Below are 17,408 nucleotides of genomic sequence, written 5' to 3' on the forward strand. Positions count from 1 at the left end.
CCTTTAATCAGGATGTAATGACCTTCCCTGTCTTTTTTAATCATATCTATTTTTGCTTTGGCTTTGTCAGAAATCATAATAGCCACTCCTGCCTTCTTTTTCTCATTTGATGCCCAAAATATTTTGCTCAAACCCTGAACCTTAAACTTGTGTATGTCCACCCGCCTCGTATGTGTTTCTTGTAGACAACATATGGTGGGATTTTGGTTTCTAATCCACTCTGCTATTTGCTTCCGTTTTATGAGCGAGTTCATCCCGTTCACATTCAGAGTTATAATCATCAGTTGTGCATTTGCTGACATTTTCAAATCCTCCCCCCTTCCTACCCCTTCCCCTTAAGCTATTTCCTTAAAAACCAGTGGCTCGCTATAAAGGCCCTATCCCTTATCCCCTCCCTTGTTTGACTTCCCTTTCCACCCCTTCCCTTATTTCCCCCCCTCCTTTTTGTTTTTAAAGGTCTTATGAATTCCCTCCCCCTTCTCCCCTCCCTTTTTTTGTTCTCCCCACTCCCCTGCTCCCCTTGGTTTATCCCTTCTAACTTCCTCAGAAGGGCAAGATAAGAGTTTTATTTCCCAATGGATAGTATAGCTACTCTTCCCTCTCCGGGTTGATTACACTGAGAGTAAGGTTTGATTATTACCTCTTTATGCTCTCTTCCTCTCCTTCTTATAATAGTATTTGTCCCCTCTCTCTCCCATGCCCTCTTTGTGTGTAATAGAATATTCTATTTTCTTATTCGCTCAAGTTTCTCTTGGTGACCCCTGCTATTCTCCCCCTTTTTCCCATCCCCCATGCCATCTTAGATTATTTAGTGTTCCACCCTCACCCTGTTAATTATTCTTCTGATTACTATAATAGTGAATATTATAATAGTGAATAGAGTTCACTACAGAGAATTATACATAATATTTCTCTACAAAGGAATACAGATAATTAGATCTCACTGAGGCCCTTTAAAAGGCAAATTTAAAAATTATAAGTTTTCTTTCTTTCCCCTCTGTATCATATTTACCTTTTCAGGTTTCTCTCGATTTTTGTGGTTGGATGTCAAACTTTCCGTTTAGCCCCGGTCTTTTCTGTGCAAATACCTGGAATTCTTCAATTTTGTTGAATGCCCATACTTTCCCTTGGAAATATATAGTCAATTTTGATGGGTAGTTGATCCGTGGTTGCAGGCCCAGCTCTCTTGCCTTTCTGAATATTGTATTCCACGCCTTGCGGTCTTTTAGTGTTGAGGCTGCCAGATCCTGTGTGATCCTGATTGTTGCTCCTTGATATTTGAATTGTTTCTTTCTGGCTTCTTGTAAGATTTTTTCTTTTGCTTGGAAACTCTTGAATTTTGCAATGATGTTTCTTGGTGTTTTCCTTTCTTGATCAAATGCCGCAAGTGTTCTATGAATCCTTTCAATGTCTATATTGCCCTCTTGTTGTAGGACTTCAGGGCAATTTTGCTGAATTATTTCTGTTAGTATAGAGTCCAGGTTTTTATTAATTTCTGGTTTTTCTGGAAGACCAATTATTCTCAAATTGTCTCTTCTAGACCGGTTTTCTTGGTCTGTCACTCTCTCATTGAGATATTTCATGTTTCCTTCTATTTTTTCAGTCTTTTGGCTTTGTTTTATTTGTTCTTGTTGTCTTGAGAGATCATTAGTTTCTACTTGCTCAATTCTAGCCTTTAGGGATTGATTTTCGGCCATAATCTTCTGGTAATCGGCCATAATCTTTTGGTTTTCGGCCATAATCTTCTTGTTTTCGGCCATAATCTTCTGGTATTCCTTTTCAATCTGGTCATTTCTTGTGTTCAATTTGCTTATTAGTTCATTTGGTTTCTGAGCCTCGCTTTCCAGTTGCAAGATTCTACCTTTTAAGCTGTTATTTTCTTGCCAGATCTCTTCCATTTTCCTCAAAATCTCAGATTTGAACTCTTCCATAGGTTGTGAGGAGTTTTCCTTATTTGGGGCGGGTCTGGATGGTTGTTTGTTCTCCTCCTCTGTTTGCTCGGTTGTCTGGATTTTCTCTGTGTAGAAGCTGTCGAGTGTTAAAGACTTCTTTTTTTTGTTATTATTCTTTCTCTTCTGAATTTCCTGTAACTGGTTAGCCATCATTAGCCCAGCAGCTTCTCAGGTTTATCCTCCCGCTCAGTCCTGAGGTCTGAGTTCTAGTTTTTTCCAAGGTCAAGCCCCCTGGTGGATTCCCTTGCTTGAACCTCTGCAGGAGGTTTCTTTACAAGTCTCAGGGAGCTACTTCCACAGTCGTATACCTGTCTGCACTGGTTCCCCACTTAGGCTTTAGTTCCTGGTTGTGTTTGCCTCTGCTCAGCCAGCACCCACGCCTCTGCTCAGCCGGCGCTCCGCTCCCAGCGTCCGCTCCCGAGCGCGCGCGCTCAGATTTCGCGTGCGTTCTTGATTTAATGGGGTCCTAAGTCTTGCTGCTCTCAGGAACAGGTCCCGGAGCTGCTGATGACTCGATGGGTGCCCCAAACTTGCTCTATTTCTTTTTAGCTGGGTTCAGAGCTATAGGTGAGTGTGGAGGGGGTGGGGGTGGGGCGATTGCTCAGCTCGCGCTTGAGTGAGAGCCCTTTTTAGCTTGGAAATGTCTCGATTCCACGTACCTTCCACGCTGTGCCCTGTTGTGGGGTTCCTCCGTTCGTCTGGACTTGTTTTTATGTCCCCTTGAGGAGTTTTGTGTGTTTCGGTCAGGAGAGGTTTAGAGCTGCTTCTTACTCTGCCGCCATCTTAACCCGGAACCTAGCAAGAACTATTTTTGATAAATTCTTACCAACTCTTTGTTATCTTTCCACCCTTTTCTACATGTTTACTAGCCTATTATATATAGAAAAATAGTCCTTAATTTCACATTGAATTCTTTTATAATCTAGTTCTTCCCGCCTACTTTTCCAACCTTATTTTTATATATCTCTTATCTATTCTGCATTCTGGCCAAATTATTCTTCTAATTCTTCTAGAATTTAGCCACTGACATAAATTCTTGTAAGCTATGCCCCTGTAACTTGAATATGCCATATCTTCCTCTTTGCCCTTCAGTTTTATCATCCTTGGAAGCTCACCTCATATGCCAGTTTCCTCCTTGTAGCCACTCCTTATTCACCCAGCTAAAAGTATATTCTCCCCTAGAACACTTTGTTTGAACTTTTACTTTGCCTCTGTTGCTTTTTTTTTTTAAACCCTTAACTTCTTTGTATTGGTTCATAGGTGGAAGAGTGGTAAGGGTGGGCAATGGAGGTCAAGTGACTTGCCCAGGGTCACACAGCTGGGAAGTGTCTGAGGTCACATTTGAATCGAGGACCTCCCATCTCTAGGCCTGACTCTCAGTTCACTGAGCTACCCAGCTGCCCCCATCTGTTGCTTTTTTTAATAAGGCATTGAATGGATTTTAGTCTGCATTGATAAAAGGAATTACTTGCAATGATAAAATCATAAATGTCTGCAATAGTAAATAATTTAAAATTTGTGTGATGCTTTACTTAAGTGCTTCATTATGATGAAGTGATGCTGAATACTTGAAGACCTTGGTTTAAAACCTAGTTCTGCTAGTTCTGCTGATTAGTAAGTGGTAGATTTTACACAGGTCCTCTTAACCTCTCTCAGCCTCTACTTCTAAGTCACAGAGTTGTTAGGAACATCTGATGGTTTGTGCTTTCAACAGTGTAAAGTACTGTATAAATATGAGGTAAAATGTAATTTTTAAATAAGCTAAGTATTAGGGTTTTGAACCTCTTGGTAAAGCACAAAAAATGTAAGCATTGCTTTGATTTTGCTTTCTATCCTCTGGTTGATTACAGTCAAGACCACCTATTGGTTATGTGGTCAATAAGATAGTTGTTTGTACATAGATTGAATTAAATCAATGAGAGTCAAGGTCAGAAGTCTTTTCCGTCTCTTGAGGTTGTGGATACCTTTACTTACTTGTCTTTGCGGACATCATTTGCCCTCATTAGAATGTAAGCTTTTTGACGTAAGGACTATTTATGAAATTTGTCCATTTGTCCCTAGTACAAATGCCTTTCACATAATTGGTTCTTCATGTATATTTATTGAATTGGATTTTTAATGGTTTATTAGTGGACTAAATCATATAAAACTCGAATGATTTTGATTGACTTCTGTTACCCTGGACATTTTGTGAGAAAATATTTATAAAGATATTGAGGCAGCTAGGTAATGCTGTAGTGTACAAAACAATGGGCTTGGGGTCAGAAAGACCCGAGAAATCCAGACTCCACTCACTTGGTAGCTTTATGAACCTGGGCAAATCACTCAATCTCTGTTTCACTTACCTTGTCTGTGATAACACCATCTATTTCCTATGGTTTTGTGAAGATAGAATGAAATAATATTTTAAAACTTTGTAAACTTTAAAGTGGTATATAAATGCTAGCTATTATAAAGAAATTGTTTTTGTTGTTCACAAATATTGTGCTTTTTACAGTATTGGTATAGATGTCCATAAGCCTAGGAACTCTAACCAACCTCCTACATTGCCTTGTTTTATGTGCTAGTGATGTGTGTCACCAGATTACAATTCTGCCTTTGAGATGATTCCAGAACTAGAGGTCTCAAAGTAGTATTTGATAACTTTAGTTTTTTGCAGGTGTTAAAAACTTTATTGCCAGGAAATCTGGCCATTTGCCATTAAAACTATTTTATATAGCTTATATAAATTTTATATTTTTAATAAATAATAAATATTAATAGCAATATAAATAAGCCTATTGTAATTAAATGTTTAAAAATACTCTAATGATCCTAAAAGTATTGCTTATCTATCTCAAGTGTTCTAATAGGTAGATTTTTACTTTCCTAATACATCTTTTGTTAAAGCTGGGCAAAAATATAAATTCCTACATATAATTTAGATGACAAATCAAACTAATTCAATGGTTTTTTTATTCTTCGTGGTATTTTAGGTTCATGAAAGCTCTAAGTTATGCTTCATTAGATAAAGAAGATCTATTAAGTCCTATTAATCAAAATACACTGCAACGCTCCTCCTCAGTTAGGTCCATGGTATCCAATGCTACATATGGTAGCTCAGATGATTACATTGGACTTGCTCTTCCTGTGGACATCAATGAAATATTTCAGGTACTTTTATATGTATTTTTTCTTAAGAATTAGTACTGGAATGAATGTTGATTTTTTTTTTGTAGGTGTAATTTTAAGCTACATCTTGATTGGGATTTTCAGGTAGAAGCTGTCTTACTATATAATAATTTATTTCTACTGTCGTCTAGGATATCATTCTCCCTCTCCTCTCATACTTTAACCCCTACCATATTCCTTTTCCTCTACTTTATACTTTTTGTATTCCTCTTGCATTTTATTTAGGTACAAATTCTTTACGTTATTGTGTTTTTGGTAACATCTATACAGAAGCTTCTGATGCCTCTTTGGGTTTGGAGTTCAGGCTCCAGATTTGGAAAGCGAGCCAATTGAACTTGATTTTCTGAAATACTTTACAACTCTAACACTATGGTCTTATTCATTAGATCAATTCCAGCCAGGAATAGTCCACTTTGGGAATTAAGACTTGATGGCCAGTTTTTCATGTATGTTGTAGAAGGGACTAGTTGGATTACATGACCTTAGAGGGCCCTCCAACTTTGATGTGCTTCAGTAATGAATAATGTCCTTTTAATTCTTTACATTGTAGACTTAAGTACCACTAACAACTTTTTTTAAAAATGACACTTGTTTTCATTTGTTTGGAGAAATGTTACTTATTTTCTTTTTGGAGATAGTTCCCATGATCTTATTTCAAAATTTTAGGTAAAGGATATTCCTTATTTTCAGAAGAAAACTATACCTCCATGTGATGATCGTGTTATGAGAGTACTACCTGATTCAGGAGGTAATAAATATTATTCTATTAAAAGCTTTTGGTTAAATATCATGTTACTTAAAGTTACATGCTTTAAGAAATGTGTTCTATTAAAAAAAAAAGAAAAAGAAATGTGTTTTGTAGTAGTCTTTGTTGAAAGGATAAAGCTTTAAAAATTTGGGGAGTCGCCCTTTTTTGTCACTTTACTTTCACAATATACCACTTCCAGCATGCATTCTACCTCTTGAGGCAAATAGGTTGGCTTCATTCTTAACAAAATAATACTCGAAATGACTGAAACTTAAATAGCAAATAGCCCCAAGTTGGGAAAACTTGAATGTCTAATTATTCTAGTGAATGAGTTTATCCAGTTATATTCATTTATCTATATTATCATGATTTTTTAAAAACTTATAAATTCTTTTCTGTAAAAAAAATACTGTTCCTTAAGTACTTTTCTTATTATGAATGATGACAATGATTATAGATATCTCTTATGTTATTATATCACATTTTCCTTTTTCACTTGTACCCAGAATTTGAGCAACAAAACATAAATACTATGGTTAGACTAAATTATAGCTTTTTATATTTTTAGAGCAAAATGTAAGCATTTTATCTCATTCTGCATGATCCCCCATTAAAATTGTAATCGCATAATTATAATAGTTTTGTGGGTGTTTTTTTCCCCTACTTTCTTTTTCCTACTCAAAAAATTGACCCTGTCGTAAGATACTTGGAAAGATTTTGATTATACCTAATGCTTTTTTAATTCTCCTATCATTATTTCATTGTGTTTTATTTTTACCCCTGAATAGGTCTTCCATCTGGTACTGGAGATCTTGTAAAAAGTCCATTTCAAATGCTCCGACAGCAGATTAGTCTCACAGAAATAATGAATACAAGTCATTCAGACGCTTCTCAGTTTTTAGAAAATACAGAAGACACTGGACTTCAGGAACACACAGATGATAACTGTCTTTATTGTGTCTGTATCCAGATATTGGGTTATCAGCACAATAACCAAGTGGACTCAACCTATACTCACACAGGTTGGTATTTCTATGTAGGTTAGAAATAAAAATTTTTTCCTAAGACATAGTAGGTTTAAATTTTAAAATTGCTTTTTTTCCCTCATGATAAATGATTTCTCTTATTTTAAATGAGTATGCTATAGATCTCAAACTCTCAAAAAAGTATTGCTATAAACTCACAAACTCATGTTAGTCTTGTCAACCACAACAAAATGAAGGAAGACTGGAAAGAAACATTTCACAAAAGATCTCAGGGAAGGCTTAATAAAAATTCAGAAAGATGAATTCAGTATTCATATGGAAAATGGGAGCTTTACTTTTAGAAGAACATAACATTATGTTATATATATGATCATAGTTTGGGGGCTTGAATGGTTCCCAAAGCCATATAGTCCAACTTCATCCTTTCATTGATTGAGAAGTTGGGGACCAGAAAGCTCAAATGATTTACCCTAAGGCAGCTGCTTAAGAAAAGATTTATTTCATAACCCGCTAAAAAGAAATGCATATTATATTTCAAAGGAATGATGTTCCCTACATAGCATAACATAATTAATATTTTTTTAAAATAACCCTTTTTACCTGTCATCTAACAAAATTGGAAACAACATTGAGTATATAGAATGATGCTTTTTTCCTGAGGTATTTTGTGTGTGTGTGTGCAAATAGCTTAGTTTCTATACAGCTAGAAGATTAAAAGTGAAAATAAAATTACCTTAGTGGTGCTACTTTTAACCACCATTCAGACATTACTTAGTACTTTTTTAGGCAATATGTATCCACTGAAAAATATATCAATATGTTTTTAGAAAAGTATTTGGTTTAATATGCTCTTTTGAAAATATTCTTTCATATACAGCCTTTTTAATATGAAAATTGAGGTGATTTAGAAAGATTTTAGATTTGAGGAACTTAATGCTTCTGCTTCTCATGTATATATGTGTATACATCCATGTGCACACTTACATGTATACACAAACACATATGTTCTGTTGTTTAATTTTGTTCCTGACAGTATGAATGAGTAAATTTATGTGCCAATTTGATACATGGGTGTTGGAGGTATTTCTAGCAAGTAAGGCAAAACTTAAAAGATGATATAATTCATCATAGAGCATCTAAATATAACTCAGTGGTGAAAAGACTTAATTTTCAAAAATTGGATTTATTCACAGTTTTTCAGGTTCATATCTACTGCATAAAGTGAAGTGTTACTGTTATATTGTAAGCATTTTATCTCACTCCCCATGACAACACATTGTGTTGTGTTACCATGTCTTTGATAATGATACTGAGACCTGAACATGAACTAAGTGACTTGCTAAAGGTCATTCCTTAGCCATCTTCTTTGCTTAAGTTATACAGGGAAAAAGTTAATGACTTTAGAAAGCTTTGTTTTTCCCTTTGGGAACAGACCCATTTCTTGCCTAGTTAGTTTCCTCTCTTTCCATACTGTATTTTTCACAGACCATTATTCTCTAGGTGCAGCTAGAGTATCTGTTAAATTTTTTACTACTTCTAGTGTTGTTTTTTTGTGTGTGTGTGTGTGTGTGTGTGTATTTTCTTATTTAGGCAGTGGTTTGAACTTCAGAATTTAAGATGTACTTACGGTACTGTTTTAAAATGCCCTTACAGAATGCAGGTAGGTGGCTTAGTGGATAGAGGTCCTGGGTTCAGATTTTGACCCAGACATTTCCTAGCTGTGTGACCCTGGGTAAGTCACTTAACCCCATTTGCTCTTTTTGCCTTGGAACCAATACTTAGTATTGATTTTAAGACAGAAGGTAAGGGTTTTTTAGAAATGCCTTTTATAGGCTTATTTCTTTTACTATTACACTACTTTAAATTTTTAACACAATTTCTACAAGTCTCTTTTTGCAATGAGAACTCTGAAAAAAGAAAGTTTTCTAAGAGCCAAAGTCATTTTTCTTCTACATTCCTTGATGTTCTAAAAATTAGTATGAAAAAGATTTGGGGTGATACTATTTTAAAAAAGGCTAAAGAAAATTGCACAAGTGGAGTGAAGCAGTAGAATATTTAAAAACTCATAATTAAACATCAAGAAATTAATATTGATACCCAGGAAACAAACACTTGGTCCTTCATTTCACTTAGCTCACATTTATGCCAATAGTAAATGTAATTATCATGAAACTGATTTGTAACCTATTACAATACATCTTAGGTCTGAGCAATATTTGGTTTCACTAAATAATTTATTTCATATAAATTTGCTCTTCAGTATAGAGTGTAGTTGTTAAAACTGAAAAAAGAATTAAAAGCAAGCCAAACACTTATGAGTAATTCTTAGAAGAAAGATACATTTCCTGTGTAAATTAGTTATGCAGGATTAGTTCCTCTAATTAAATTAGTAATTATTTTCTTCAGACTTCCCAGACATTCCATATTCTGATTGGTGTGGGCAGACCATCCATAATCACCTAGATGTTGTTTCTTCAAAGTTTTCTGGGATTTCAGGATGCAGTGATGCAGTATCCCAGGGTTCAGCCAGTAGCACTAAGAGTACAGAACTGGTACTAGGTAAGTTTGTATGAACTTTAAGAAAAAAAATTAATGAAATCTTATGTTTTAGTAAATGTCATACACAGCATTGTATGAGAACTATGCTAGAACTATTTTAGTCAGTTTTCATTCAAATCTTATAAGATATAAAATTTAAGTTACTTTAAGCCTATTCCTTTGAGACAATTCTTTCTTTCCCACATCTGTTTAGTTGACACGTCCAGTTGATTCTATCGCTTGCATCTGTTTCCTTCTGAGACCACTTTGCTTTAGGCCTTCAGTGCTCTACTCTAATCCATTCTTTATACACCTGCCAAAATAATCATCCTTAACTAGAAAACCTAACATCATTCCCCAGCTCAAAAAACTTTATATGTCATATAAATATGACAGTCTCCTTAATCTATCATTTAAGGCTCTTGACAGTCTGCTCTATTCTCTCTTTACTCATTCCCCTCTAAACCTATTGCCCCTGTAAAGTTTAAGGTTTTATCATTAAAAAAAAAATATCTTTATACCCCCACTACCTAGCACAATGCTTTTCATCTGACACGATTGGTTTGATTATTATTATTATTATTCCTATTGACTCCCAGAGGAGCATAGGGCTGCAACCATCTCACGCCAATGTGCCTATTCTGGGCAACTTCCCCCAACTGGGCATCTCACGCCAACGGACTCTGTTCTGGGCAACTTCCACCAACTGGGCATATCTTTGCCAGGTCTGTTTTGGCCTTCCGACTTTTCTCTTCCCTGGTGGGTTCCATATTTTTTTTCATAGCGTCCTGACTGATGGGATACTGAATTGTTCTTTCCCAGAGTCTGGTATTGGAGATCTTTTCAGGCCATCTGATGTTCAAGATTTGACGTAGGCCTGGGGTTTGTTGGCTTTTGCCAGCACGCCTTGTGAACTCTGTTGGAGAGCAATCTTCCAGACTAGGCAATCGTTGGTTTTGTTGGTTTAATGAGGTTGCAGTTTCTATAGCAAGTGAGATTTTTACGGGATTTGATTAGTGTACTAAATTTTTGCAAGCATTCTCACATATTCACTCATTTATTTGTTGTTTGCACTGATTATAAAGATTTTTGTGTCAGGTATTATTAGGTTTTATAGAGTTTTCTAGTGTTAAGAATCCCTTTGAAATAATCAAATGATTCCGAATATAGCTGTGACTCCTAAGGACTGACTTTTCTATAATGGGAAATACATTGAACTTTACCCTGATAAATTTTTTTTTTCAGGAGTCAAGTCAATTCCAGATGATACACCAGTATGCCGTATACTCCTTCGAAAAGAAGTATTAAGATTAGTTATTAATTTGAGTAGTTCAGTAGGAACTAAAGGTCATGAAACAGGACTTTTGACGTGAGTAAATAATTGTACAAATTATATTCATCTGTGACATTTGTTCTTATTTTTCTGGTTTCAAGAGGAAACAGGCTACCTTAATAAAAATTTAAAGACTGTTTTACATAATAAGTTGCATGTAGTAATTTCTTACAGATTACATTTAAATCTTTTAATTTCCTCTTTTTCTTAACAAAACTGAGAAAATTTTTAAAGAAGTTTTTCAGGTTATAATTACATCATGCAATTTCAAAAGTAGGAAATTCAAAGATCAACATCTTTGACTTCTAGAATGTTGAATAATATTTAGAAAGATAACTAGAGTGGCTGAAGAGCAATTCTAACTTTGGATATAACTTTTTTCCCTAATAAAAGAAATAACCTAAAAGATCTCTTTTCCTGTTAAAGCTAATTATTTTTGCTCATTACTGTTAAAAATTAATTACTTGAGGGGGCAGCTGAATAGCTCAGTGGTTGGAGAGCCAGACCTAGAGATGGGAGGTCCTAGGTTCAAATCTGGCCTCAGACACTTCTCAGCTGTGTGACCCTGGGCAAGTCACTTGACCCCCATGGCCTACCCTTACCACTCTTCTGCCTTGGAGCCAATACACAGTATTGACTCCAAGACGAAAGGTATGGGTTTAAAAAAAAAACAACAACAACACAAAAAAAATATTAATTACTTGAGGAAAAAAAATGAATCACTCAGGGCAGTTAGGTGGCACAGTAGACAGAATGCCTGGAGTTGGGAGGACTTGAGTTTAAATCTGGCCTTATAAATACTTCTTAGCTATGTGACCCTGAGCAAGTCATTTAATGATACTAGGACAAAAAGTAAGGTTTTGTTTCTTTTTAAGTGAATCATTCACATTACAGAATGTTTCATGAGTGACTCCATTATATATTTGAAAAATATTTTGTAATTATGAACTTCTTATTTTAAAAGCAAGTGTCAAATGATTGACATTTTCTCATTTGAATCTTTTCTTCCATTTTAGAATTAAGGAGAAGTTTCCTCAAGCATTTGATGACATATGTCTCTATTCTGAGGTTTCCTATTTGTTATCACACTGTACTTTTCGACTGCCATCTCGCAGATTCATACAGGAGTTATTTCAAGATGTACAGTTTTTACAAGTAAGGAGAAATACAAGTTGTACTTCAACAATGCTAATGATAAAAGTTCTCATTGTTCAATTAAATACAGTGGATATTCATTAAGCACCTGTTGTAAAGTACTGTGCTAATAAACACTGGGCAAAGATGAAAAAGAAAAGTTCTCAGGGAACTGATATTTGGGGGGAGGGAAACATGTTAATAGGTAAGTAAATACAAAGTAATTTGTGGAAGTACTGACATTGGGGATTTTTTCACTTCTGTCTAGATGCAAATTTGGGAGCTGGTAGTCCAGTATTAGACTCAAGGAATAGAAACAAACAGCTCCTTTTGTATCACAACAGTCCTTGTATCAAACTATAAGGTTTATTCATAATAATACCGTTCATCAGTAGTATGCACAAAAAGTACATGTATTAATCAGTTTCCCCTTCTGCACAGTGTCTTCGCTGTTGGTTCTGGTCCCTTAAAAGCAAAGTATCATGCATGATAGGTAGTTTAAGAAAAAATTCTCTGTCCAGAGAGTTACAGGTTTACCCTAAAGAGGACAAAGGAAGAGCCTCTTTCAAGTGTACCATTCCAAGGTAAAAAGACCTAGGCACCTTTTGCATGCATCAATTGTGATAAGGATGCACACAGGGGTTGTTAGAATTTTTTTTTTACTTTAGATGCTAAACACATATAGTCTTATCCCAGTCATCATATTGACCCTTCACTCCGTTCAACTGCCTTCTAGGGTAAAAATACCCTCTCTGGCAAGACTGTATCAAGAATTATTAACGGTTCATCACTTTGTTCCTAGATGCATGAAGAAGCAGAGGCTGTCTTATCGACCCCACCAAAGCAACCTATAATTGATACATCAGCCGAATCCTGACCTCATCTTTATATAGCATATCTATTTGGACTTCCTGAAATCCTCAGAAAAACCTCACTGACTGGGCGGCAAAGATAGGAGCGTCTTCTATAGCTAGTTCCAGCAGTTCCTGGTACATGAACAGTATGAACTGCAGATTCTTTTTCCCCAGCAGAAACTTTCCTCCCCTTTGGGGATTTCATCCATTACCAGTTTTATGAATTATATTTACCAAAATGTATGCAAGAGCCAAGCACTGAACACCTACACAGATTTTTCTTTTCTTTAATTTTAAAAACATAGTGACAGTTGAACAATAATCAGACAATATGAAGAAACAACCTTTTATAGGGTTGATTCTGAATTCTTTTTAGGGTAAATAGAAAGATGCCTTGTTTGTTAACTAACTCATATATACCAGGAATCCATATTTCTAAAGGCTACATCTTCCATGCTGGGATGTGCTGTAACAGCTGGTATTTGGGGGTTAACTTTGGACCTTCCACATTTTTCTTAATGTTTGTAACACTACTTGAGAGGTTTGTAACCTCAGACTGAAAGAAGAGCCTCAGCAACCTGGGACTTATAACTTATTTTAATGTTACTATAATTGCAAATGGTTATTTTGTTTTTCAGTCTCTCAGATTTCGTTGCAATGTATTATAGGTTATATGAACCTATTAAGGTTTTTCACTACAGTTAGTTCCCAATTAAGTCCAAAAATAATTTTAATTAAATGGAAATACAGTTGTTTTCTTTTAACATATTTTTATTCAATGGGATTTTTGTTCATTTTCATATTCTTAAAACATGCCATTTTTCTCAGTGGGAAATTGAAAAAGTATTATTTATTCACATTTGGCCTAAATGTAAAAATCTAAGAAAACTGTTTCTGGATCTTATGAAGAGACTGGGTTTGTAGATAATTTCCACATTCCATGGGAATAGAAGAGCCATATTTCCTTAAATGTTGCTTTAATTAATGAGACTGATTATTATGACAAAAATTGTAGTGAAAAGCCTTAAGTACCAAATTTTGAAGCAGCAGTACTTTAATTTTTATACCAGTATTCTTTCTGAAATTTTTTTGCACAAATTAAATGCAGTGATGAATGAGTTAAGAATACAGTCATTGCCTTTATTACATTATTAGCATTGTTGCTAAGTTGATGAGGGCAGGGTTTTTTTTCTTTAAAAAAAAAAAACAAAATTTTTTATGTATCTAAAGATACCTGAAAATATTTACAGGAATTAACTACATATATGCAAATTTGTATATAAAATAGCACGGAAATCTTCATTAGAATGTGTGTGATTGAAAGGAAGTATCATTTTTGTTATATATATATATACATATATATACGTATGTATATATATATATATATATACACATACATCCAGCTGGACTGAATTAGGACACTTTTTTAAAAATGCCATTCAGTTTTACCATTTTTATAATTACTGTCAGCTTCGACAGTATGACATTGACTCATTATGGCCCCATGTTGTAGATTCTGATCTTAATTCATTTGTTCTTTGAGATATATGTAAATAGCCCTTTGAACTAGAAAGTACAACCTACTTATTATTTTCCAGTGAGACAACTATTTTATTTTATTTACTGGCACTGAAAGTTTTGTTGGGATGGAACCGTTCATCTCACTACATAACACTTCTTTGACTGCACTTCAGTGAATTGTTTTTATGTGCACTGTATAGCAACTTACATGAGAACAGAAAAGTTGCAGGGTTCTAACCTGCTTCTACTAGAATTTGGCTCTTGAGTTTCTTTTCATAAAATCTAATAGAAGGAAAAACAGAAATAATTCACTTCAACTTTTCATTTATCACCAGCCCCAAGAGTTTCTGTTCCATATTGACAGTACTTATAAAACTTGCCTGTTGACTTGGTCTTTTGGCTTGAGATTAAATTACTTCTCCAAAGAACCAACTGTCAGAAATACTAGACCAAATAGTGGTTTTAAAAACTCCAAAGGAAATAATGTAGTGATTCTCCCCAAAATGGGATTCATATGCTTTAGATAGTAGTTTCAAACTACCTCAGTTAGAATAGACTATAAAATCTGTGGTTTAAGCCCTTATGAATGAAACCATTAACTCATGTTTGTTTTTTCTTCCCAGAAGTTAAGGCAAAAATAGTGGCCTGAACAGTTTTTGACCAGTATTCTACAAGAAACTTAAAACTTTGTCCTTTTTTACCTATAGCATTTAATTTGGAGAAAACAATGTAGTTCTCTGGTTATCATTGAAGTTCTAAAGAGATAAAATGTCTATATTTAGAAAATCATTGTGCTCTTTGATTAACTCTTGGATTCACTGGCAGACTTACTATTCTTTAAGTTCTTGTGTCAAAGGTCCTTTTATGATGGAAAATGCTTATGCCAAGTGCTTAATTTAGATGTTTAAAAAAATCATAGTTGAAAAGTTTAGGAGTGGTGTCAGTGGTAATAAAAAATATTTGAGAAAATCATTTATCAGTAGATATTACCAGAACATAGATTACAAGAATAATGTCAGTACTATAGTTTTTCAAGATATGGAATTTTTAGAATTAATTTTAGTCCAGATGAATTGTATTACTCACTAATAGAAAGAATTATTAAAAAAAATTGGAGGAGCTTTGGCAGTTGTACTGGTTATATAAACTGTGAATTTCTAATATTGTAGAGTGACTTGTCATTTCCAGTTACAAAAATTTGTTTCAAGAGCAATTAATCAACTTCATGTAACTAGATTCTGTTTAGATACTAGTGATATAAATAAGGAAATCAGATATAGAACTTTCATAATAATACTTTCTGAAAGTTCTTACACTTATACATTTTTGTTATCTATTTATGGTTAGGTGGATATGAAAGTCAGATAGGCCCCAACCCCCAAAGTTCTTTTAAAGATTGTGCAGTGGAATTCTGTAAGATGAATATATGCATTAAAAATAGGTTTATAGGCCATGTGTACACACTGTTAAAAAAAGAAGCCTGCAGAGAGGAAAATGTGTATAGAAAACAAATGCAACAATTCTTGACCAGCAAAGGCTTTATTAATTTGCATCTCTTTAACCAGAGCTTGACTAATTTTTCTGGGCACAGTAACAATGGCAAAGTATTCAACTATGACATGGAAGCTTATGTAGACTTACCTACTGCTACTAAACACAGCATTTTGTTCAGTAACATTCAGAAGATACATTTTGCATACCTTAAAGCACATATCATTAAGCAATAAATACCAATCTGATATTTTATGGTTTTTTATCTAGCAGATCTGCAATTGTTTTGCATGTTGAGTAGAATGCTAATTTATGTAAGAAAAGCTTTGTAAATTAGCCTGCTTTAAGAGCGGCCTTGGGAAACTTCCTTTTTTTAAAGGTTTTTCCCTGAGAGATAATGTGAAGTGTTGAATGCTTCCAGTTCTATTTTCAATGCACATGATATGAACGTGGAAAAAGTGAATTTCTTAAATTGTATGAGAGAAATTTTAATAAGAATTAACCTTTTGGAATGAGATAGTATGTCATTGAAAAGATCTTCTGTGATGTAAGTTAGGTCTCCATTCATATGAGAGATTCATCTTTCCATACACAAAATGCATTGTGTAATTAAACACTTTGGTTTCACTACAGTGAGGATTTCCTTATCAGCATATACCAGAGAAGTCAAATAGTTATGCTTACGAAAAAAATATTGGAACACTTAAACATTGCCACAAATGATTTTCTTTTTTCCTAAGTTCCTTGTTTCCAGGGGGTTCTGTTCATTCACAATACATTTGTATGCAGAATGTGGACTTTTTTCCTTTGGACTATTTTTATAAGGTAGATAGATGGATAGCTATGCCACAGCATGCATAAATTGCACATTTTGCTTGACTTCCTTTGTAAAATACCTATTTAATTTGAAAAATGTAATTTATGCCAAAAAGTTTAACTTGCAATTTTGCCACTGAATAGGTTGATTTAGCACAAAATGCAAAGTCTTGGGGGGGGGGGGTGGAAGGCAGGAAAACATTTCATCAATGTAGTTGAAAAAATGTTGCAATACTGGTCTGTCAGTAACCCTAAAGCTGCATTGTAAGAGATTGATGTAAATTAATTGTTTTCAAGAGTGGGAAGGGATTGTGAAAATCTCAGATTTATTCTCCCTCCTCATGCAGTTTCTTTCTTTTCTTTCTTTTTTTTTTTTTAATTTAGTAATACGCTGCTACATATTTGGAGGTTCTAGTGTTTGTAGGTCACTGAACAGACATTGAAATCTGATTTATATTGTATACCTGTAACATAGAAAGAAAAAGTATTTATATATTTTCTGTAAGAATATTTCATTGAGCTGTGTATAATTTAAACAAAGAGGTTTGTTCCCAAATGGTTTTGCCCACCTTGATTTTTTTTTGGTGGTTTTTGTATAGTGTGTACAGTTTATGTCTCTGGGCATTAAAAGCCTCCTGAAGCGTAATCTTATCAAAGGGATATGTTGTTAATAAAATGTACTTAAAATTCTTAAAGTGGTACTGTTTTCTTGAAATTTAATCAACTGAAGTTTTAGTGATATTTTGCAAAACAACTCAGTCCTTCCCAAATAGCTGTGATCATAGATCATGCAACCCCTACATATTTCACCTTTTAGATAAAGCAACACTCTTGAAATTATATTAAATATTAATACTCCATATT

At 34.4% G+C, this 17,408-nt stretch overlaps 1 protein-coding gene across 3 annotated transcripts in view; it reads left to right on the forward strand.

Moving 5' to 3' along the window:
- Positions 1 to 12,739, forward strand: part of RICTOR (RPTOR independent companion of MTOR complex 2) — a 64,488-nt gene extending 51,749 nt beyond the window's left edge. For 2 of the 3 annotated variants that reach the window (XM_044664254.1, XM_044664261.1), the window contains 7 exons: positions 4,928 to 5,105; positions 5,790 to 5,871; positions 6,660 to 6,893; positions 9,264 to 9,416; positions 10,641 to 10,764; positions 11,745 to 11,883; positions 12,665 to 12,739. In XM_044664254.1, the coding sequence (XP_044520189.1) occupies positions 4,928 to 5,105; positions 5,790 to 5,871; positions 6,660 to 6,893; positions 9,264 to 9,416; positions 10,641 to 10,764; positions 11,745 to 11,883; positions 12,665 to 12,739 (985 nt within the window). The remainder of the gene's footprint in view (positions 1 to 4,927; positions 5,106 to 5,789; positions 5,872 to 6,659; positions 6,894 to 9,263; positions 9,417 to 10,640; positions 10,765 to 11,744; positions 11,884 to 12,664) is intronic. The other variant, XM_044664270.1, reaches the window with a different exon arrangement.
- Positions 12,740 to 17,408: the final 4,669 nt, after the last annotated feature.

The sequence above is a fragment of the Gracilinanus agilis genome, chromosome 1, assembly GCF_016433145.1.
Source record: "Gracilinanus agilis isolate LMUSP501 chromosome 1, AgileGrace, whole genome shotgun sequence".
NCBI classification, from domain to species: Eukaryota; Metazoa; Chordata; class Mammalia; order Didelphimorphia; family Didelphidae; genus Gracilinanus; species Gracilinanus agilis.